The sequence below is a fragment of the Schistocerca americana genome, chromosome 1 (assembly GCF_021461395.2).
Source record: "Schistocerca americana isolate TAMUIC-IGC-003095 chromosome 1, iqSchAmer2.1, whole genome shotgun sequence".
Lineage (NCBI taxonomy): Eukaryota > Metazoa > Arthropoda > Insecta > Orthoptera > Acrididae > Schistocerca > Schistocerca americana.
In genome coordinates, this window is record NC_060119.1 from 555,384,188 (window position 1) to 555,409,828 (window position 25,641).

Below are 25,641 nucleotides of genomic sequence, written 5' to 3' on the forward strand. Positions count from 1 at the left end.
TGCAGTAATGGCCTTGCAAGATGTTGCTAATTTGATTTTACAGTTTTGCAATATGATTTTGCAGTTGTGCATGATTTCTGACATTCAGCAAACTATGCCTTTTACAGTTTGGTTCATGCCACTGAGAGCAATGTTTATTAACTATTGAAGAGAGTACAGTGGGTATTTCTACCGATCAGCTGATAGGAGGTTCAACTGATACATCTGGCTACTGCATTCTATGGCTTGTGGCTAATTCTAATGGAAATGACATGGCTTGAGGCTAATGGTAATGACATGGCTTGAGGCTAATGGTAATGTAAATGAATGACTGTGCCACGGTGCTGTTAATTGAACTCACTTCACTAAATGGTAGCTTTTATTAGTCAATCTGGCATATTCTGCTTGTTCTATGTTTCTTCCATGAGCTACCTTGGATAGTACACTTTACATGGCAGTTGAACAGAGCAGTTTTTGCACTGTTTGCTATCAACTTTACTATTAAGTAACCTCTCGCAAGAGTGAAAAGAAGCTGAGTGTCAGATTCAAAGATGTAACACTGGTTTTACTGAGAGAAATGGTAACTTTGATGACAGCCCTGAGAGCAGGAAAGACAGGAAATTTGGAAAGTGAACTATCTGATAAAAGAGCAAAATTACAACAGTCACCTGAATCTATTTTTGTGTATAGAAGTTCATGTCACAGTCTTTTGTCTACTGGTAATAGGAATGGAACAAATCTGCCACTGACAAATTGTTGTGCATGTTTTGTTGATGAACTCTGTGCAAAGTATTAAACAAACAAACTTATACCCGCATCAGAACACAGCTTCTCATTCCCCGTCAGGAGTAGGATCAAGTGCTCACAGTTAGCAAGATACAATGGAATCGGAATATTTATACTCCTGGTGATTTTCTACAAGCCAGAAATAAACCGTACTTGTCTAAGAGGAGTCGCCTGCCACATCTTTAGAAAACTTATGAGTAAAGGAGGTTTTACCTTTTTACCTTTTTGATGAAATTCTTACACTATACTTCCTACGACCCTCAGTCACAGTGAAAAGAAAACATTTCATGTGCAAAAAATCATGATCTGAGATGTAAATTAAGATATAGTGACTTTTTCCAGTGTAGGTGATTTAGCATCATCCAGTTTTATGAAATATGTTAAGAGCTGCTCTAGAGATGCCTGGGATTTTATTACTTGCATTGGAAAGTGCACAAATTATGGTAGCCACTAAGCTAAAGAGCAAATAGCTTCGAAAAATGTTTCTGGGTTTGCATTAGATTTGCCCTGAAAAGTCACCGTAACAATTAAAACATTATATATAGTCCAAATCTGGCCAAGAGACTAACGAGGAGGAATACTGATGTCAGCAGACTGCAGCAGCACAGACAGGACTTTGATCAATGAAATACTCATGAAAGGAAGAATACATAACAATCTACAGTTGCAAACAGATAATGACAAAACAAAAGGACAAAAGAGACATTGTAATGATCTACATGTTCCACAACTCTGCATTTGTAGAGGCATATTCACAGAACAAGTCATGCAAAAGTGATATGATGATGTGGATTATCCAACAAATAAGAGAGAGATGGACAAGAGTGATTTCCATTAGCAGTAATAGTATTTGTTCTGGAGTGAAATGAAAAAGTACTATCACAAGCTTCTTCACTATTAACTGGACATTGCACACTTATGTACACATTATATTATACAACATGATGGTGAAAATTCAGAATGGAATTAATCACTGGTCTCAGTGACCAGTTAACTGCATCTCTTTACTACAAATATCAAAATCTGAAATATCATCTTCAAACACAAAAAGTGCGTAGCCTCACAGTATGACATTTTTTAGACTTTTTGAAAAAGCATGTAACAGAAAAGACCAAAAAGAGTGTGTAATATAACTGGATTGATAAAAAAAGCTACTCTCAAGCAACAGCAAGAGAAAACACAAAAAAGTTACGGAAATTTGCAAACTTTTCGAGCCAGTAGCTCCTACTTCTGGCAGAAGGGTTGAAAGGGAAGGAAGTGGAATGAAGAAACAGGACTGACGAGGTATAGAAAATGTGGAGAGTTACAGAAAAGTCACCCAGAACCCTGCATAGGGGGAGGCTTGCCGGAAGAGTTGAGAAGGAAAGGCTGGCACATTTCCATAACTTTTATATGCATCTTTTCCTCTGGCAACACTCTGAATAGATTTTTTATCCATCCACTTATGTTATATTTTCAAAAACTGGTTTTTTTGGTCAACAAGAGTGTATGGAATATATTGAAGGAAAAGCATGAATTTTATATTAGAACAGGTATAATTATCTCTTTCACTGAAATTTGAGGTAGTTCATCCGAAGTGAATTACGCTACAGTACTTTGAGCAATGTAGCTCACCTGCATAGTTTTATACTCACCGTGGTTTACTATTTGTCAACATGTTGTGCAGTTCATTACTGAAGGCATGATAAACTGTCCTGTCACTGCCACTATGTACTGATGACTATGTAGTTGAGCTAAAGGCTTGTGACGTAAGCAACATTGCTCAAAACATTATAACACTGTTCCTTCAATTAGTCACAAGTGTAGGTACTTGTAATAGTGTACAAGACTCTCAGCAGTGTTTGAAATAGGGCTACTGAAAATATGTTGTTCCAGCCACATCAGCAAATAACTTGTGATAAAGTCAAATTAAATGGTTATGAACTGCGATGTTGCAGATTGTGACACACCTTCTTTCAAAACATTTCATTCAAAAATAGCTGTTTTAGTCTTGTATGCCCCAGAAATGACATCAATCAAGGGAAGAATGGAAATCAAAGAGACAGAAAAACAAGAGAGGAAAACAATGAGAAAGGTCTATAGACCAGTTCAGAAAGAGTGGATCTGAAGACAACTAGAAACAACAGGAGGAGGAGGCCAAAGTTCCATGGACATGAACACAGGGTGAACAAAGAGACAATGACAAACAAGATTTTTAACATAGTGATGACTAATACAGTGAAAACCTGCTGTGTAAAGGAAACAGTGAAAGACCTCAAGGAAATAAACATCTCCTCAGAAAACATGACAGACAGTTATTCCATGAGGTGACAAAATTCATGGGATTCAGGATAATACTTTTGGCCTGCTTAGTATATGACACGGCATGGACTCAACAAGTTATGGGAAGTTCTCTGCGGAAATATTGAGCCATGCTGCATCTGTAGCAGTTCATAACTGTGAATGTGCATGAACTTACCTCTCAATTACGTCCCATAAAAATCTGATGGGATTCATGCTGGGTGATCTGGCTGGCCAAATCATTCACTCGAACTGTCCAGAATGTTCTTCAAACCAATCATGAACAATTGTGGCCAGGTGACATAGCACTGTTATCCATAAAAATTCCATTGTTGGTTAGGAACATGAATTCAATGAATGGCTCCAAATGGGCTCCATGTAGCCAAACACAACCATTTCCCGTCAATGATTCGTTCCATCGGACCAGTGGACCCAGTTCATTCCACGTAAACACAGTCCACACCATAATGGCGCTACCACCACCTTGCAGAGTGCCTAGAAGATAACTGGGGTCCATGGCTTTGTGGAGTTTGCAGCAGTTCTAACCATACCATCAGCTCTTACCCACTCAAACAGGGACTCAGCTGACCAGGCCACAGTTTCCCAGTCATCTAGGGTCCACTCAATATGGGCATGAGCCATGAGCCCAGGAGAGGCATTGCAGGCAACGTTGTGCTATCAGCAAAGGCACTCACGTTGCTCGTCTGCCACCATAACCCATGAACACCAAATTTCGCCGCACTGTGCTAAGGGATATGTTTGTCGTACATCACACAATGATTTCTGTGGTTACTTCAGGCAGTGTTGCTTGTCTGTTGGCACGAACAACTCTAAACAAAAACCGAAGGCTATCGACCACTGTATTGTCTGTGGCAAGAGGTAATGCCTGAAAAGTGGCATTCTTGGCACACTCTTGACACTGTGGATCTGGCTCCAACTACCATTCCACATTCAATGCCTGTTAATTCTGCCGTGTAGTCATAATGATACTGGAAACCTTTTCACATGAATCACTGGAGTATAAATGACAACTCTGCCATGCACTGCCCTTTTATACCGCCACTATCTGTATATGTGCATATGCCACCACATGACTTGTCACATCAGCGTAAAGGCAGGTTATAAAATCAGAAAACAAAATTTTGAGCAAGTGTCCAGTGAGAAACAGGACAGAAGAGAGGAAGATGAAACTCAGTGAATATGTGAGAGGTTTTTGGGAAGAAAGAATAAAGAGCTGGAAGAAAAAGGCCATAAAAACTGATTGTATTTTATTGCTCTCTTTGAGGGGTGACTTACGATGCTGCTGCTGCTGCTGCTGCTGCTGCTGCTGCTGATGATGATGATGATGGTAACAAGGATAATAACAATAATACACAGAAACTGGTCTCAAATGTAGTCAGTATGCTAAGAAGCATTAATGCATTCAAACATTAGAAAATGACTACAGAGCAAACAAATATATTGTAGGGCATATAGAGGTGACATCTTGTTGTGATACATATTCCACAATTATGTGGCATCCAAAAGATTAGCGTGTTGTAAGCTATCTGAGTGTCTCCACTTGATGTGGTCATATCATAAACGCTAACAACGGAAGGAGTAAATATAACTAATCGCCACATAGTTCAGATGTTAAATGGTTGACAAGGATGTATACGAGGTTGAAGACATCATTCAGCTTTTGGATATCAAATCCTGTGCCGATCTGTCATATGCTGAAAAACATGCATTCACACAGAAATACACGGCTACAGTGTCCCAGGTGACTACATTGTCTGTACAAAGTAACTTGAATGGGGTGAGGGGTTGTGGCACATGGAGTGAGTGGGATGAGAAAGGCATGAGAGAGGGGTGGAGGGAAGATGTAGATGGATAGAGAGAGAGAGAGAGCTCTGAAGGACGGCAATGTCCAAAGCTTGGCAACTTTTTCAGTCTCATTTATGTGCCTATCAATTGCAAACTGCCTTAACTGTACGGTGATTGGTTACCTTCACTCTTTGCATTATCTTTATTCCACACAACATTTTCCATTATCATGTTCATATCACAAATGTACAATATGAATATTAACATAAAAACATTGGCTTGCTCCAGTGATTCCACTCCACTTTACTTCACCGTAACTCACAATAGCAGTTTACTCATTGCCAGCATTTCAGTTACTTCATAATAAAACAAGTTGACTTGTATGGAATATCAAAAACTTCTGAAAAACTTATGTTTTCAGAGGTTCATATCAAACTTATTATGCTCTCCACTATACTGTGGCCAGTTTACTGATTAGACATTGTTATTCATCTTAATTCTCTCTATGACATTTTACTTCTATATGGAAATTTTCGTCACAGACACATTCAGTCAACTTTGTTATTTTCCACTTAAAACAGAAGGTGATTTCATTGTGTAACTCTGAAAGTGTATAATTTTCTTTATATCATTAAAAAAAGTCTGCCAACAAAGGCACATACACACCTCAACAATATCTGGAGCTTCTCTCTTGATATTTGCTGGATCTGGTGCTGTACATGGGCGTTTGGCAGGAGGAGATGGGGAGGCAGGAGGGCTTAGGCTCAGGATATCATCTTCTTCTGGAGCTCCTGCTATAGGTGACGTCGGAATGCCACTGCGTGTACCACGCCGGCTGTGTCCAGTATCTGATGTTGCTCCATCAAACTATAAAAGAAAAAACAAATGATAAGCAGAAAAAAAGTCACCCTCCATTAAAAAACAAAGAAAGTAGATGGACTTATTAAAACTGCTGGCGGTAAAAAGCCTAACAGCATCAAAAATAGTACACATGACATGTGCCTTTTGGAAACTGAGATTATTCCTTCTGATGCTCCATCAAAGTAAAATAAAAGCAGGCAAAATAGTGGTACTATTGGAAAGCAAGCAAAGTGCCTCTGAAGATCCATCAGACGGATGTTTTTCTGTTCATTCATATCACAAAAATTACACAAATCTCAATGTATTTCATAATTCTCCGTTCATATTGTTTGATTTTTATGCCAAGGAAACTGTCAAGCTTCACTTTTGTTTCATCACTTTCTTGTTATAAACTGTTAGAAAAAACAACTAAAACTTAAGCCATCAATGAAGTTCACTGCCACATCGACTCCCTTTTCACAATGATTTGCAATAAAAAAAAACAGGGTCTGCCTTTGAAAACCCAATTTCTTTATGACTCACAGAAAATGTTTGTTACAGCAATAAAGTGTTTACTTAAGTTGACAAAGGCTCATTTTTGGCACACACTTCTTCAAAACCTTCTGGTTGTTACATATTTACACTGTCCAGTCACATTAATGTAAGCACCTGTAAAAAGCCTGAATAACCATGTTTTGCAGCAAAGACCACTGCAAGATGTACAGGAAGAGTGTCAATGAGGTTCTGGAAAGTACCGACTACACTGCAGTGGCCAGCTGTGCTAGGCTTCTTGGCTTAGGATCCCTGGCACGAACAGCCCGATCAACGTGGACCCACTCTTGATTGGGTTTAAATCCAGGGACTGTGGTGGCCATAAGGGTATGGCAAACTTATCCTGGTGCTCTTCGAACTATGCATGTACACTGTGTGACATGTTGCATTGTCCTGCTGGCAGATGTCAACATGCAGAAGAAAAATAAATTGCATGTAGGAGTGGACATGGCCCCAGGGATAGATGCATACTTTATGTTGCTCCACTGTGCATTCCAGAATAACGAGATCACCCAGGAAATGTCATGAAACCATTCACCAGACCATAACACTCCTTCCTCCAACCTCAACCCTTCTGACAACACGAAGGGTATTTTGCTTTCAGACTTTTCACACCCTATACACTAATGGCCAACTGTCAATCTGTCACTTGAGAAGGGCACCAGTCGCCACTCAGTGGACATCCATTTGCAGTACTAGCATGTAAATTCCAGCCTTTGTTGCTGACAAACAGCAGTCAGCATGGGTGTATGAACCAGGTGCCTGATGCAGAAGCCCATACACAGCAACACTGCTGAACGGTTGTTTACAAGACATTGTTGGTAGCCCCTTGGTTTATCTGGGCAGTGAGTTGCTAAACAGTTACACACATCTCTGCAGCCATCATTCATCCATGTCATCTACGGCTTGCGATGCACCACTGTCATCTCAGCAGCAGTTTTGCATAGCGCCATTTTGCCATGCACAGTATACTTTTTAAAGTGGCACATGAACAGTTTACAAACTTCACTGTTTCAAAAGTGCTTCCACATTTCGGATGTCACAAAAATCGCTCTGTTTCCCCATTATGACAATGACTGAACTGTTTTCCACATCTTCCCAACATGCTTTACATATGCTCCACTGCTAGTGCTGCCACTTGCCATCTGTGATTGTTTACTGCATGCTGACATCTAACATAGGCAGCGGTAACATTAATGTGGCTGCACCATGTAGTTAAGCTTCAAATATTTAACTCTAAAAAATTATATTCACATGAAGATTTTGAAGGATCAACATCTCAGAAAGCTTCATTTAATGAACTTCAAATAGCACTGAATTGAGCTTTAAGTTAAAGTACTTCCTATCAGCTGCAGCTTTTTGATGAACAACCCAATGACACTGCAATACTCTGAAATTCTTATGATCCTGAAGTCCTGCGTTCAATCCCAGATAGGGATGGGGATTTTCCCTCATTCCATTTCCTCCATGACAATCCCAGCACCACACACACACTGCTATCAAATCAGTAGCAGAAATCTTTCCTGGGGGAAGGTCAACAGTCCAGTCACAAGCTTATATCACATACTTTACTCTGAAATTACCTTTAATAGCTACAGCCTCATCTTTCTGAAACCATGTCACATCTAAAACCAATGTCTCTGCAGTTGTGAGATGAAGAAATTGTTATTCATGGACACATACCACACAAAACTGACACCTGCAGGCCAGCGGTTGTCCCTGTTAATTCTGTCCAGTAATGTCGTGCACAAATTGCAACCACTCACTTTATCTGTCAGTTGTAACTGTTGAGCCACTTGCAGTTTATAAGGATGAAATTTTAAAAACTGTTTCTTCATCCTCTGCAAAGACTTGCAAGGGCTTTATAATGTTCTGCAATGGTGATGGACAAACTGCTGGGGGTTTTGTTGCAGAGCTGTATGAACTCATCAGATATTTTCCTGCATTCGAATTACCTCTTCAGCTCCATCATGTTTCGCACTGGTTACAGAACCTGTCTCACCCCACTGTTTTATCCACCTGGATATTGTTCTTCTGTCTGGAACATGAAAATGCTGGTCTCCTCCACATCAAATTGGACAGCCACAATACTCTGCCACAACAGAATTCCTCCACTGCCTCAGTATGCACTTGCACTGGCCAACATTCCATACTGAACTGAATGGCATACTATGTGGGTCTCATCAGACATATTAGATGGTGCGAGCATGTCTACATCTTAGGACAGTAGCCAACAAAGTGTACCATTTCGGTGACTTGCCCTGTATTATTTTCCTCCATCACATTTAGATATTTAAAAATGTATCCTCTGCTCTGAGCTTCATTTAGAACTTGCTCAAGTTCATCATACACTTACTTGTTTCAAAAAGAAAATTCCGCAGAACTCACTGAAATAGGATTTAAAACATATTACGAAACAAACAATTGCGGGCAAAAGTTTACGAGAGGTTGTCCAATATGTTAATACCTGTTACAATAAATCATGGGAATTTAGAAGGCAGATTATGGGCAGCCAAGGTCATACTAATTAGACAATTTTCTTTTGATTTTGAGTTGCTAGCAGTCAGAATGTAATAAAATCATAATCTAATCTCCCCCCCCCCCCTCCTCCAAAATAAACAAACACTTAGGAAATGATTTGGGTGGAGGTCACAGTTAAAGCAGGCTCAGACATGGTAATTGGATTTCTCTATAGGCCCCCTGGCTCAGCAGCTGCTGTGGCTGAGCACCTGAAGGATAATTTGGAAAATATTTCGAGTAGATTTCCCCACCATGTTATAGTTCTGGGTGGAGATTTTAATTTGCCGGGTATAGACTGGGAGACTCAAACGTTCATAACGGTTGGCAGGGACAAAGAATCCAGTGAAATTTTTTTAAGTGCTTTATCTGAAAACTACCTTGAGCAGTTAAACAGAGAACCGACTCGTGGCGATAACATATTAGACCTTCTGGTGACAAACAGACCCGAACTATTTGAAACAGTTAACGCAGAACAGGGAATCAGCGATCATAAAGCGGTTACGGCATCGATGATTTCAGTCGTAAATAGAAATATTAGAAAAGGTAGGAAGATTTTTCTGTTTAGCAAAAGTGACAAAAAGCAGATTACAGAGTACCTGACGGCTCAACACAAAAGTTTTGTCTCAAGTACAGATAGTGTTGAGGATCAGTGGACAAAGTTCAAAACCATCGTACAATATGCGTTAGATGAGTATGTGCCAAGCAAGATCGTAAGAGATGGAAAAGAGCAACCGTGGTACAACAACCGAGTTAGAAAACTGCTGCGGAAGCAAAGGGAACTTCACAGCAAACATAGACATAGCCAAAGCCTTGCAGACAAACAAAAATTACGCGAAGCGAAATGTAGTGAGAGAAGGGCTATGCGAGAGGCGTTCAATGAATTCAAAAGTAAAGTTCTATGTACTGACTTGGCAGAAAATCCTAAGTAATTTCGGTCTTGTGTCAAAACAGTAGGTGGATCAAAACAAAATGTCCAGACACTCTGTGACCAAAATGGTACTGAAACAGAGGATGACAGATTAAAGGCCAAAATATTAAATGTCTTTTTCCAAAGCTGTTTCACAGAGGAAGACTGCACTGTAGTTCCTTTTCTAGATTGTCGCACAGATGACAAAATGGTAGATATCGAAATAGACGACAGAGGGATAGAGAAACAATTAAAATCGCTCAAAAGAGGAAAGGCCGCTGGACCTGATGGGATACCAGTTCGATTTTACACAGAGTACGCGAAGGAACTTGCCCCCCTTCTTGCAGCAGTGTACCGTAGGTCTCTAGAAGAGCGTAGCGTTCCAAAGGATTGGAAAAGGGCACAGGTCATCCCCGTTTTCAAGAAGGGACGTCGAACAGATGTGCAGAACTATAGACCTATATCTCTAACGTCGATCAGTTGTAGAATTTTGGAACACGTATTATGTTCGAGTATAATGACTTTTCTGGAGACTAGAAATCTACTCTGTAGGAATCAGCATAGGTTTCAAAAAAGACGGTCGTGTGAAACCCAGCTCGCGCTATTCGTCCACGAGACTCAGAGGGCCATAGACACGGGTTCACAGGTAGATGCCGTGTTTCTCGACTTCCGCAAGGCGTTCGATAAAGTTCCCCACAGTCGTTTAATGAACAAAGTAAGAGCATATGGACTATCAGACCAATTGTGTGATTGGATTGAGGAGTTCCTAGATAACAGAACGCAGCATGTCATTCTCAATGGAGAGAAGTCTTCCGAAGTAAGAGTGATTTCAGGTGTGCCGCAGGGGAGTGTCATAGGACCGTTGCTATTCACAATATACATAAATGACCTAGTGGATGACATCGGAAGTTCACTGAGGCTTTTTGCAGATGATGCTGTGGTGTATCGAGAGGTCGTAACAATGGACAATTGTACTGAAATGCAGGAGGATCTGCAGCGAATTGACGCATGGTGCAGGGAATGGCAATTGAATCTCAATGTAGACAAGTGTAATGTGCTGCGAATACATAGAAAGATAGATTTAGCTACAAAATAGCAGGTCAGCAACTGGAAGCAGTTAATTCCATAAATTATCTGGGAGTACGCATTAGGAGTGATTTAAAATGGAATGATCATATAAAGTTGATCGTCGGTAAAGCAGATACCAGACTGAGATTCATTGGAAGAATCCTAAGGAAATGCAATCCGAAAACAAAGGAAGTAGGTTACAGTACGTTTGTTCGCCCACTGCTTGAATACTGCTCAGCAGTGTGGGATCCGTACCTGATAGGGTTGATAGAAGAGTTAGAGAAGATCCAACGGAGAGCGGCGCACTTCATTACAGGATCATTTAGTAATCGTGAAAGCATTACGGAGATGATAGATAAACTCCAGTGGAAGACTCTGCAGGAGAGACGCTCAGTAGCTCGGTACGGGCTTTTGTTAAAGTTTCGAGAACACACCTTCACCGAAGAGTCAAGCAGTATATTGCTCCCTCCAACGTATATCTCGCGAAGAGACCATGAGGATAAAATCAGAGAGATTAGAGCCCACACAGAAGCATACTGACAATCCTTCTTTCCACGTACAATACGAGACTGGAATAGAAGGAAGAACCGATAGAGGTACTCAGGGTACCCTCCACCACACACCGTCAGGTGGCTTGCGGAGTATGGATGTAGATGTAGATGTAGTTGGTGAGGTGTTACACGAAATGTGAGCTACACTTCATGGAAAACAGTGCATGGGGACTAGAAGTGTGAGTGAGTCCCATACTGCTAATCACCTTAAAATATATTACTGTGTCAGGCTGCACACACCTGTAGGACTGTAGGAGGGGATTAAGGACACTTAGATGACAATATTGTAAACAGCTATTGTCGGCACCTTATAAGTCACTTCCAATATCACTTATGCTTGCTTACATTATTACTTTTGCTCTCAGTGGAACTGGCTTGTACACTTGTCAATTGTTTGTTCAACTAAAAGATAATCCTCTTTAAACTCATAACACAAAACCATTCTTTTTCTATTTTAATTATACCATACAACATGAAAGTAATATTCTTCTTCTGTAAATATGGTTTCATTGTAGCACAGAGTAGATGGAGTGAACTTAAATTTGGATGGTACAGAGATGACCTAGGATTTTATAGTTCATATTTGGCATGGGTAACATCAATTTTAAATGTTCTGAATCTTCTTCTGCTTATTTAAGAAAAGAGCACAGTTCTGCTTTGTATACAACTTCATGAAATTAATTATTTCGTCATTCTGAGAGTAAAAGTTAGGCGATGGATTGTCTTCAATACTATGAAAAGCAAAATCACAAATTCTCACCCTGTACTTAATTATTAATAATTCATTTGGTATGAACACCTAGCACCACCAGCATTCACAATGACAGTTCATTTTACCTTTGAAAGTGGTGCATGATGCCTTTGTTCTTATCAGCACTACAAGAACATGCAGTTCATAATGAGTTCACGTAAGTCTTGTTAAAGTACATAATAGACCTCCCATTCTTTCCATACTTATTTCAAATATTGCAGCCATAATTTGAAAGCATATTCCTTTCTCATAAATAATTTCAGCTTTTCTGCCGTTTTTCCCCATCTGTATCTCTATTTGCCAATAATCTTTCATGGAGCCTACCTAAAAAATTTATCTTCCGTTTCAAAACTGGAAGCTTTGTTCTCAACAAAGGGTATTCATCATTCATACCATGGAAATATACTGTCCAATGAATCAACCAAGGTTCCACTGCAGCTTCTTCTGAGAAAGTTTTATTTCACACTGAAAATGATCCAGCTTCTTTGTTAAATCCTATGGCCCTCCCTCACACAGTATTTGTTTATCAATTAAAGGGAACAGCCATGGGTACCAGGATGGCCCCTTCGTACGCCAACCTATTCATGGGTTGCTTAGAGGAAGCCTTCTTGGTTACCCAGACCTGCCAACCCAAAGTTTGGTACAGATTTATTGATGACATCTTCATGATCTGGACTCACAGTGAAGAAGAACTCCAGAATTTCCTCTCCAACCAACTCCTTTGGTTCCATCAGATTCACCTGGTCCTACTCCAAATCCCATGCCACTTTCCTTGATGTTGACCTCCACTTGTCCAATGGCCAGCTTCACACGTCCGTCCACATCAAACCCACCAACAAGCAACAGTACCTCCATTACGACAGCTGCCACCCATTCCACATCAAACGGTCCCTTCCCTACAGCCTAGGTCTTCGTGGCAAATGAATCTGCTCCAGTCCGGAATCCCTGAAGCATTACACCAACAACCTGACAACAGCTTTCGCATCCCGCAACTACCCTCCCGACCTGGTACAGAAGCAAATAACCAGAGCCACTTCCTCATCCTCTCAAACCCAGAACCTCCCACAGAAGAACCACAAAAGCGCTCCACTTGTGACAGGATACTTTCCGGGACTGGATCAGATCCTGAATGTGGCTCTCCAGCAGGGATACGACTTCCTCAAATCCTGCCCTGAAATGAGATCCATCCTTCATGAAATCCTCCCCACTCCACCAAGAGTGTCTTTCCGCCGTCCACCTAACCTTCGTAACCTCTTAGTTCATCCCTATGAAATCCCCAAACCACCTTCCCTACCCTCTGGCTCCTACCCTTGTAACCGCCCCCAGTGTAAAACCTGTCCCATGCACCCTCCCACCACCACCTACTCCAGTCCTGTAACCCGGAAGGTGTACACGATCAAAGGCAGAGCCACGTGTGAAAGCACCCACGTGATCTACCAACTGACCTGCCTACACTGTGACGCATTCTATGTGGGAATGACCAGCAACAAACTGTCCATTCACATGAATGGACACAGGCAGACAGTGTTTGTTGGTAATGAAGATCACCCTGTGGCTAAACATGCCTTGGTGCACGGCCAGCACATCTTGGCACAATGTTACACCGTCCGGGTTATCTGGATACTTCCCACTAACACCAACCTATCCGAACTCAGGAGATGGGAACTTGCTCTTCAACATATCCTCTCTTCCCGTTATCCACCAGGCCTCAACCTCCGCTAATTTCAAGTTGCCGCCACTCATACCTCACCTGTCATTCAACAACATCTTTGCCCCTGCACTTCTGCCTCGACTGACATCTCTGCCCAAACTCTTTGTCTTTAAATATGTCTGCTTGTGTCTGTGTATGTGTGGATGGATATGAGGGTGTGTGCGAGTGTATACCCGTACTTTTTTCCCCCTAAGGTAAGTCTTTCCGCTCCCGGGATTGGAATGACTCCTTACCCTCTCCCTTAAAACCCACATCCTTTCGTCTTTCCCTCTCCTTCCTTCTTTCCTGATGAGGCAACAGTTTGTTGCGAAAGTTTGAATTTTGTGTGTATGTTTGTGTTTGTTTGTGTGTCTGTCGATATGCCAGCACTTTCATTTGGTAAGTCACATCATCTTTGTTTTTAGATATATATATATAGACACACACACACACACACACACACACACACACACACACACACACACACACAGATTGCATCAGCATCGAGGCATACCAGTGTTGAGTTTGTATCTGTTCTTGGGCGCCATGACCAACCTCATTTGAACTCTTCTGTCAAGAGAGTTAATTTGGAGCTGGAACGGCTGCTCATGTCGGGTGCGGGGTCACACATTGGTGTGGTTCATGTTGATTCTGTCAGTAGGTGGGATTATACTAGGCATGGCCTTCACCTCAACAGGAAGGGGAAGGGTAAATTGGCTGGGGAAATAGCAGGAAAGTTAAAGGGGGGAGGCACTGTCATGAGTGGTAAAATACCAGTGGTTATAGGATTCAGAAAAGACCCTTTTTTAGGGTAGGGAGGACAGAAAGAAAACAAATTTTAAGAGAGGTTAGAACTGAGACAAACCTTCAGTTTGAGAAAGAAATCAAAAAACATAATTCCAGCTTATTACATCAACATAAACAGCCATTGGTTAAGAATTTTCAACTGTCAGCAGATATTTTAACTCCATCCAATTTTAAGTCAGTCAATGTGAAATGTCAGCTATCTTTATTGCATCAAAACATTCGAGGACTGAGAAATAAAATTAATGAATTAACTATCTGCATAGATGAATTAGAGTCTTCAAACCCAGCTGACATAATCTGCCTCTCTGAACATCATGTGACCACTGGTATAGAACTTTTAAGTGTTACAGGGTTTAGGTTAGCATCTCACTATTGTAGATCAGAAATGGAGAAAGGAGGAGTTGCCACATTCATCAGGAACTGTCATAAATTTAAGAACATAGACATTCATAAATTTTGCCTAGAACAGCATATGGAAGCATGTGCAACAGAATTAGATTTTCACAAAAAATCTTTCATAATATTAAGTGTATATCGAGCACCTGCAGGTAACTTTAATCTGTTTGTAAACCACCTTGAAGCTGTACTGGCCCATTTAACAACCAAAAACAAAGAAATAGTGGTTGCTGGTGATTTCAATGTAGATTTCCTTAAAGACTCTCCCAATAAGAACCTATTTGAGTTAGTAACACTATCATTCAACTTAATTCCCACAGTAAAGTTCCCCACTAGGATAACCACTTGCTCACAAACAGCCATTGATAATATCTTTATAGAAAAGTCAAATGAACAAAATTATATTACAAAACCAATAGTCAATGGCCTCTCAGACCATGACATGCAGTTCCTTCTGTTAAATGTTAATACTGAACAGGATATAAAATCTGTTAAATCTGAGCTCAAGAGGGTAATCAGTAAGCCAAAAATTGATTATTTTAGGACACTCCTCAGAGACATTCACTGGACTGATGTTTACAGTGCTCATGGCATGAATGAAAAATATAACATTTTTGCTAATAAAGTGCTTACCTTATTTGAACACTGCTTTCCCCCAAAACTTACCAAGGTTAGAGCAAAGTCTACAAAGAAGCCATGGATTACTCGAGGAATAGGGGTATCTTGTAAAACAAAAAGAAAACTGTATCTGTCAATCCGAAACATTTCCAATGTTGATGCTATAGCACATTATAAGAAATACTGCAAAATATTAAAGACTGTAATACGGATGTCAAAGCAGATATATTACAAGGAAAAGATAGTCATATCAGATAACAAAATAAAGACAATATGGGATATAGTGAAGGAGGAGACCGGTAGAACCAGACATGAAGAGGAACAAATAGCATTAAGAGTAAATGATGCATTGGTGACAGATGTGTATAGTGTTGCAGAACTTTTTAACAAACATTTTATAACTGTTACTGAAAAGATGGGGTTGTCAGGTTCGGTAGATGCTGCTATGGATTACCTTAGACCAGACATTTCAAGTAACTTCCATAATATGAATTTGACCCTCACTACCCCAACAGAAATAATGTCCATCATAAAATCTTTAAAATCAAAAACATCTAGTGGGTATGATGAAATATCAACAAAGTTAATTAAAGAATGTGATTCTGAGCTAAGTAACATATTAAGCTATCTGTGTAACCAGTCGTTTATCAGTGGAATATTTCCCGAATGGCTGAAATATGCTGAAGTTAAGCCACTGTTTAAGAAGGGAGATAAAGAAATAGCATCAAATTTCCGTCCAATTTCACTGTTGCCAGCATTCTCAAAAATTTTCGAAAAAGTAATGTACAGTCGTCTTTATAACCATCTTATCTCAAATAACATACTGTCAAAGTCACAGTTTGGATTTCTAAAAGGTTCTGATATTGAGAAGGCTATCTACACTTACAGTGAAAATGTACTTAATTCATTAGACAAAAAATTGCAGGCAACTGGTATATTTTGTGATCTGTCAAAGGCATTTGACTGTGTAAATCACAATATCCTTTTAAGTAAACTAGAATATTATAGTGTAACAGGAAATGCTGCAAAATGGTTCAAATCTTATATCTCTGGCAGGAAACAAAGGGTGTTATTAGGAAAGAGACATGTATCAAGCTATCAGGCATCATCCAACTGGGAACTAATTACATGTGGGGTCCCACAAGGTTCCATTTTGGGGCCCTTACTTTTTCTTGTGTATATCAATGACCTTTCATCAGTAACATTACCAGATGCCAAGTTTGTTTTGTTTGCTGATGATACAAACATTGCAATAAATAGCAAATCAAGTGTAGTCTTAGAAAGATCAGCCAATAAAATATTTGTAGACATTAATCACTGGTTCCTAGCCAATTCTTTGTCACTAAACTTTGAAAAAACACACTACATGCAGTTCAGAACTTGTAAGGGGTGTCCCAAGAGTATATGTCTAACATATGATGACAAGAAGATAGAAGAAGTGGACGGTGTTAAATTCTTGGGATTACAGCTTGATAATAAATTCAACTGGGAGGAGCACACCACAGAACTGCTGAAGCGTCTTAACAAATCTCTGTTTGCAATGCGAATTTTGTCAGACATAGGGGATATAAAAATGAAAAAGCTGGCATACTATGCTTACTTTCATTCCATAATGTCATATGGGATTATTTTCTGGGGTAATTCATCAAGCCAAGCTAAAGTTTTCCGGGCACAAAAACGTGCAGTAAGAATTATATGTGGTGTGAACTCAAGAACATCCTGCAGAAGCCTGTTTAGGGAACTAGGGATACTAACTACAGCTTCCCAATATATTTATTCCTTAATGAAATTTGTCATTAAAAATATATCACTCTTTCAAACCAACAGCTCAATTCATGGAATCAATACTAGAAATAAGAATAATCTTCACAAGGATTTAAAGTCACTTAGTCTTGTACAAAAAGGTGTGCATTATTCAGGAACACACATTTTCAATAACTTGCCAGCAGCCATAAAAAGCTTAACAACCAATGAAATTCAGTTTAAGAGAAGCCTAAAGGATTTATTGGTGGCCAACTCCTTCTACTCCATTGATGAATTTCTGAGGAAAACCAACTGATTTGTATATAAGTACAACATAACTTCTGCACAATTTCAGTGCAGTAATGTGTTCACTGAAAATTTGTGTGTGTGTGTGTGTGTGTGTGTGTGTGTGTGTGTGTGTGTGTGTGTAAGTATAATCTAACTTCTGCACCATTTCAGTGCAGTAATGTGTTCATTGTAAATAAGTATTACAGTAGTTGTATTACATGTTTCTTACCTTATAAATAAATATAAAACTTTTTTATTTTAAATTCAGTGCAATAGTATTTGTAAAATGACTCTTAGTGTTCATTAAAAAATGACAATCATTCCACTTGGGACCTGTGGAATGGTACATTAGCTTATTTGTTTTAGTTTAAATATTTGTCATGTATTGTTGTTTTTCTGACATGTTCCACATCCTGGAGGACCTCCTCACTACGGATCAATTGGAATGAAAGTAAATCTAATCTAATCTAATCACACACAAACTGTCAATCCTTGGCCGACACAAAAAGAGAAGTAGGGGAAATCCATACATTGTGAGAAATTAGTGTTTTCCAGCATACGGATCTCATTTGGTTAAGAACTTGTGACTGACATCTGGTCTACTTAACACAGGACACTGATAGAACACCATAAACTTTAGTCAAATTCTGCCCTTACTAATCCATTGCATATGCTTGGATTGATTTACCAGTAATGGCAGCTAGTTGAAAGATTTCTTATGCATCTTATTCAATACAAAACAATAACATAATACATTCTTTTAGCCCTATAGGTTGACAGCTATTCTCTTGGAAATATTTTTTAATCATACGATTTACTTGTGTCAATGTGCTTGCAAGTTTATATGTCCCAGACACATTAAGTAAATATAGCATTTCTACTCACAATTTTGGCTGAACAGTAGTGCTTCAGAACTGTCCACTGACCTAGTTGTTTGCATTTATTAGATGAAACATTTTCTTTGGTTTGGCACATTTACTTGAATTTTTCTTCCATTGGACTGAACAAGAGTTGTAGTTGTCCTATTTTGTTCCCGCAGTTCAATAATACAGCATGTATCATTGAACAAATTAAAACTCCATTTTTCCTATGTTATTATGTTCCAAAGATTTTTAAAGCTAACATAATACATTCCTTGCCAAATGTAGATTAAATGAAATCGTTTTGGGGAATGTATTTTCTTCGTGTTTTGTTTATGTGGTGACCACCGCTTCACATCGTAGCAGGATATAAGATTCAAAACAATCCAACCAGTGGCAGCACCGTGTCCGGCTATGGCTACATCAGCCACTCTACCAAAAAGATTGGTAGCAGCAACAACAACAACACTAGCCACAGCGTGTTGGGAAGGATTGCTGGCTGGCCAGACAGGCCAACTTTGATACATCCAATATAGGATAAATCATTGTGATCTGGAAGTGAGTCTCACCTTCGGCCATCACCGTGCTCACACAAATGCGAAGCATCCTTATTTAAAGAAGTACACAGGCCACTACAGCCAATTCACCTCGCTTCGCTGCACTATTCTGTTACCTATGCCAATGACAGAGCTACAACCATGCTCCAAATCATGGACTAGCACTTTTGGTATATTCGATCATTTACTGTCTACGCTTGGCCAGACTACCTGACGTCGTTTATGAGAATGGACTTTGGTTTGTGAACTGGACCTGGATTTTTGTGGTGTGTGTAATAAACATGTATCAGTGATCCAGTCTGTGTTCTTTCAGTCATAACAGTTTATGCACCAGATATATCTACAAGAAACTTTGGTAGTTTTGCCACATCTATGCTAATACATTCCATTTCATCACACTTGGGACAAAATTTTTAATTTGTTTACATAATATTTGATTTTATGTTCAAACAGAATGCATGATTTACCCCAAATTTCTTTTGCACTATTTCATCCACACAAAATAAGCAACTGATTAACTTAGTACTCTAGTTGTCAGACTTACTGCTTTTGAACAATCCTGTGGACATTCTTCAACACAAATAGCTCCATGTATAAAAGTATAATACAACAGGATAAAGAAAGCTACTCATCATGTGACAGGGAAAAAAGAAACAAAAAAACAAGTGGAAATGAACAAGCTTTTGGGACTGTGACTCCTCCAGACAGAAGGGTTGAAGGGAAAGAACTGGTGAGCTATAGAAAATGGGAAGACTTATGGAAAAGTTGCTCAGAACCCTGGTTCAGGAGCTTGTGAGAAATTAAAAGGTGGAAGATAGGATCACAACCAAAAAGAGATTACTGAAAAAGCCAATACGAGTGAAAAGCTAAGTGCATTCTGTGGCAGACAGATGAGTGGGGCGGAGGAAAATGGACAGGTTGGAAAATAAGAAAGGAGCAATGAAAAGGAATAGTTATTGAACAGGAATGCTGAGAACATAAAGAAAATTTAAGCCAGTTAGGTGGCCAGAACCAAGCACATCTTGCAAGTCCGGTTCCTACTTCCAAAGTTCTGGGAAACACTGGACAGTGTTTACATAACAGCTGCTATGCAATGCGTGGTTTCACCGGTGGCTCTCCCTTTTGATATATATTTTGCCAGTTACAGGGCTGGTGTAGGTGGTGGTTGGAGGGTGCATATGGCAAGTCTTACAGGAAGGACAGTCACTTGGTAAAGAACCATAGAGTAGGAAAATGGGGTGCAGAAAGAGTGTAGTGTCTGGCCAGGATACTGCACAGATTGAAGCTGGCAAGGAGAGGGGGAGCAACGAAAAGCTATTCTAGGCGAGGTGAGCAAAATATTGACAGAATGTACCTTATTTCAAGACATGATTTTAGGAAGTCATTGCCCTATCAAAGCGGCTAGTTAATACATTAAAGATCAGGGCAGTACTGAGTGTCAGCAAGCGTACAAATGTCATAATGTAAGTACTGTTGTTTATTTGTAGGTTTAATGTGAAAGTTCTGTCCCACACAGTCTTGTGTTTGAGGCAAACTTATTTGCTCAGATGCAGACACTTCACAGCAATACACCACCATTCACACCTCAGCCTTCACAGCCCTCCAGAAAACAACTTAGAAACATGCCTCTCGTCACTCAGTTCTGTCTTGGTCTTGAATGTATTAATCAGCTACTTAGAAAGGGCTACCACTTCCTAAGTCATGCTCTGAAATGAGGTCCATTCAATTCTGTCAACATTTTCTCCATATGATCTAGATTAGCTTTTAGCCCCCCCCCTCCCACAATAACCTGATCAGAACCTATGGTCCTTCCACACCCACTTCCCTGCCCTATAGCTCTTACCCCTGTGACCATCCCCACTGTAAGGCTTGCACATGCATCCTCCTTCCATCACCTACATACAACACCCCTGTAACTGCAAAATACACACCATCAAAGGGAGAGCCATATGTGAAATGACCTGTCATGTAAACACTATCCAACCTTCTATGTTGGTATGACTACTACTGAGTTATGGTTACAATTAATGGACACAGAGACAGGGTGTAGACTGGTAACACACAAAACCTTTGTCGAGCATGCTCAATAACATGACAATCATGACCCCAGTGCTTATATCACTATAAGTGCCCTCTGGATCCTTACTCCTGACACCGTTTCTCAGAACTCTGCAGGTGGCAATCAGCTTTATGACATGTGCTTTGTCCTCACATCATAGCTACCTTAAATTTACATTAATTTCATTGGTCTCAGCATTTCTTTTCAACAACTACTCCTTTGTCATTTTCTGACCTGTCGATTTTTCTCCACCCCTCTCATCTGTCTACCACAGAATGCACTTAGCTTCCTGCCTCTATTTTTTTTTTTGTGAGCTTTTCTTGGTTATTACCTTATCTTACACCTTTTTTCCACCTTCTAAGTTCTCAGGTTTTCATATCTTGTCCAGTTTAGGCACCAACAATCAGTCTTTCCTCCTCACCCTGTTCAGTAAGTTTCTTCTGACACTGGGTTCTGGGCGACTTTTCTGTAACTCTTCCCATTTCCTAAACCTCACCAGTACTTTTCCTGTGCAAAACCAACTGGAGCTTACACACCCAAATCAAAACTACAGAATACTAAGACAGTGAGCAGTTAAAAAACTACTTTATGTCAATCCCAGTTGACAGAAGAGAAGACAGCTAAAAACAGGGATGTGGGGAAAGGGCTATAAAAGACACCATACAGAAACGGAGGTCCAGAACTAAAAATTAAATGGCCTTTGCCATACTGCTACAACCAATAAAAAGTAAAATGCAGTCAACAGTCATTGTGTCATTTGGTAAAACAAATGATAACTCTTATGGCAAACCCAAGTGGGAATGTAAATGGTTAAAAAATGGGCATTCTGTCAGGAAATGGCTGACAGTTAAAACTTGGGCACAATTTGTACAAAGTGGTGGGGGAGTGCCACTTAATAAATAACAATGGCTAAAAAGACAACCTAGTTGAAATGACCTCCTCCTGGCGGGAGGGCCGAGAGGAGGTAATCCAAGCTGCTGGGAGAGTCTTAATAATCTTGAGTTTACTTCAACAAAGGGAGGACCAATGGCAATGCTGAAGTGACACCACCTCCTGACAGACGGCAGCACAGAGATCATCAGAGGGAACATAGGAACTAGTGGGCACAGGTACGAGGACTGCAGTCTTGGCAGCAGCATCAGCAGCCTTGTTTCCTGGCGGACCAACGTGACCGGGAATCCATATAAACATCACAGTGGCCCCAGCAAGAGTGAGCAATTGACAGGTTTCCTGGACCCATTGCACTAAGGGATGAGTGAGCTCGGCTGTAAATATTGAGCAGTGTGCTGGAAGAAGATATCAAAAAACATCGGTGCCAGTGTTGAAGACATGCCTCACAGCACAGTTAGTCTGAAAGCCATCAGTGTACACAAAGGTACTATCGCGAAGTTCCATGCAAAGGTCATGAAATTGAAATGATAGAGTGAGCTTGGAGTACTGTCCTTAGGAAGTGAATGAAGGCCAAGGTGAATGAACATGGGCCGCCGCATGAAGCCAAGGTGGTGAGGGTGCACACCCACCGGGAAAGTTACAGGCAGTGTGAAGTTAAACAGCTGAAGCATGAGCCAAAAGCGGACTCCAGGAGATAACAGGGAAGAGGGATACACCCCATACTGGTGATCAAAGGAGTCATCGTTGAAGGAGGTAGGATAGGTGACCACGCAGGGGAGACAAAACAGCATGCATACCTGTTGAGGAGATATAAAAGGCAACAGTGGTCAAACAGATGCCACGATGGTGGATAGTGTTCAGATGGCGTAAGAGAGGCGGATGTGCAAATGCATAAACAAAGCACCCATAGTCTAGTTTCGAACGGACAAGGGACCAGTACAAACAGATGAAGGTGGTCCGTTCTGCATCCCAGGAAGCACCATTGAGAACACATAAGACAAAGAGGGACCGCGTACAGCAGGCTACCAGGTAAGACACATGGGAGGACCAGAAGAGTTTCCTATCGAGAATGAGCTCCAGGAATTTCACAATTTCAACGAACAGAAGGGCAACAGGCCCAATATCTAAAGATTGTGGGAAAAACCAACTGCATCACCAGAAATTCATACAAAGTGGTTTTGTCAGCAGAAAAACTATAGCCATTGTCGATGTTCCAAGAGTAAAGACGATCGAGACACTGCTGAAGACGTCACTCAATGAGGCAGGTCCATGGAGAACTGTAATAGATGGCAAAATCATCAACAAAAAGGTAGCTGGCTATGATTGGTGGGAGACAGGCCATTATAGGGTTAACGGTGATAGCAAAAAGGACGACGCTCAGGACGGAACCCTGAGGCACACTGTTTTCCTGGATAAAGGTGTCCGACAAGGCAGAACCCCCCTTTTAAAAATTCCTCAATGAAATGAAACAGGGCAGGCGGCCACGGAAGGCGCCATGTGTAGAGAGTACAGAGGATACCAGTTCTCCAGCAGGTGTTGAAGGCCTTCTCCAAATCGAAAAACATGGCCACAGTCTTGGATTTCCACAGGAAACCATTAATGAGATGGGTGGACGAAGTGACAAGGTAGTCAACTGCAGAACGGCGCACTCTAAATCCACACTGTGCAGTGGATAGTAAATTGTGAGACTCAAGCCACCATGTCAGCCTGGCATGACTGATATGTTCCAGCACCTTGCAAACAGCTGCTGAGAGAGGTAGGGCAGTAGCTAGAAGCAAGGTGGTTGTTATTACCGGGCTTATGTATGAGTATGACAGTGACTTCATGCCAGCATCTGGGAAACGTGCCCTCTGCCCAGATGCGGTTGTACGAAGTAAGCAGAAAGTGCTTATCTTCAAGAGAACTGTTTGGCAACATCTGACTGTTAACAGTGTCTGGCCCTGGGGCGGAGGATCGGGATGAAGTGAGAGCATGATCTAGCTCCCTCATAGTAAAGGTGGCATTGTAGCACTCAGATTCTGAGAAGAGAAGAGTATCGCCCGAGCCTTCTCTGCTCATTTTCAATGGAGGAAGGCAGGGTGATAGTTGAAAGAGCCCGCAATTTCCACAAAATAGTGGCCCAAGGTGTTGGAGATAGCAATAGTGTCCATGATGACATTGTCTGCTGCTGTGAGACCAGAAATTGGGGAATGGATTGTGGTTCCAGAGAGCCATCGGAGGTTGGCCCACGAGACGGAGGATGCGGGGGAACTCTTAAAAGAACTAGTGAATAAAATCCAGCAAGTTTTTTTGCTGTTTCCAATAATGCAACGACATTGTGCACACATCTGTTTATAATGAATGCAGTTTGCCACCGTAGAATGACTGTTAAAAACATGGAGAGCACATCTTCGGCCGCAAATTGCGTCATGGTATGCCTCATTCCACCAAGGGACTGGGACACTGCATGGTAAAGAGGAAGTGCTAGGAATGGAACATTCTGCAGTGGTAAGGATAACATTTTTAAGATATTCCAACTGGTTATCATAACTGGGGAAATCTTGTTCTTCGAAGGTCGCCAGGGAGGAGTAAAGCTGCCAGTCGGCCTTAGTAAGCTGCCTTTTGGGTGTGCACGCAGGTGGGGTAGGCGTCAGCAAACAGATAGCACATGGAAAATGATCACTTGAGTAGGTCTCAGAAAGAACGGATCACTCAAGAAGATGGGCAAGCTGGGCAGTGCAGAAGGATAGGTCTAAATGGTAATAAGTGTGAGTCAAATCGGAAAGGAATATGGGTGCTCCTGTGTTAAGGTAGAAGTAGTTAAGTTGATGGAGAAGGTCAGCCAAGAGAGCACCACTCTGACAGGTTCTGGGAGAACCCCAAACGGGATGGTGCACATTAAAATCGCCGAGCAGCAGAAATGGGTGAGGTAGCTGCCAAATATGTTGGAGGAAGCCTGCCCTGGTGACATCGAATGACGGAGGGATATAAATGGTACAAAGGAAAAATGTCACGTGAGGGAGGAAAAGGAGAAATGAAACAGCTTGAAGGCAGGTAGTCAGGTAGATGGTTTGACTATGAACGTCGTCCCATATGAGCAGCATGACTCCATCATGAGGTAGAATGCTGGCCTCAAGGGGAAGGTCAAAACAGACTGGGAAGAAATGCGAAAGATCAACGTGGTCATGAGGATGCAATTTTGCTTTCTGAAGGCAGAGTACATGGGGACGCCGCAATTCTAAAAGCAGCCATAAATCCTCTTTGTTCGATCGAAGATTGCAAATGTTCCATTGGAGGAGAATCGTGACGAGGAAAAAATAAAGAGGTGTCACCTCGGTGACTGCTCAGTGACAGCCTTCGAAGACTCGCAGCTACAGGACACAGAGGCAGGAGGATCCTGCTCCATGAGGTCCACAGAAGCATCTGCTCTCTTGTGCTGTCAGTATGCAGAGTCCAATGCAGAAAAATGGTTGGTGGCGTGCACCAGCGACAGGAAGGCCGGCTGTGCGAAGGTATCATGTAGCAATACTGTCAAAGAGGCTCTTCAAGTCTGTGAAGAAGAATACCGTTCGCCTTTTGATGGACTGCTTCGAGCCTTTATGGTTAGCAGAGGAAGACTCAGGTGTTGGTTGGCTGGAGGGACGTAAGAAGTCTTCACAGGAGAACTCCTTCTGTCCTTTCCAGCCTGCTGGTTGCGCAGCTGGTGGCATCGC

The 25,641-nt window shown here is 41.1% G+C and overlaps 1 protein-coding gene across 8 annotated transcripts in view; it reads right to left on the reverse strand.

Annotated features, from left to right (window-relative positions):
• The window catches only part of LOC124606181 (protein abrupt-like), a 260,199-nt gene that overhangs the window by 196,255 nt on the left and 38,303 nt on the right, over positions 1-25,641 (reverse strand). For all 8 annotated transcript variants that reach the window (XR_006978697.1, XM_047138198.1, XM_047138173.1 and 5 more), the window contains exon 4: positions 5,518-5,718. Coding sequence is in view for 7 of the 8 variants with exons in the window: in XM_047138198.1 (XP_046994154.1) it covers positions 5,518-5,718 (201 nt within the window). In the remaining variant the exon portion in view is untranslated. The remainder of the gene's footprint in view (positions 1-5,517; positions 5,719-25,641) is intronic.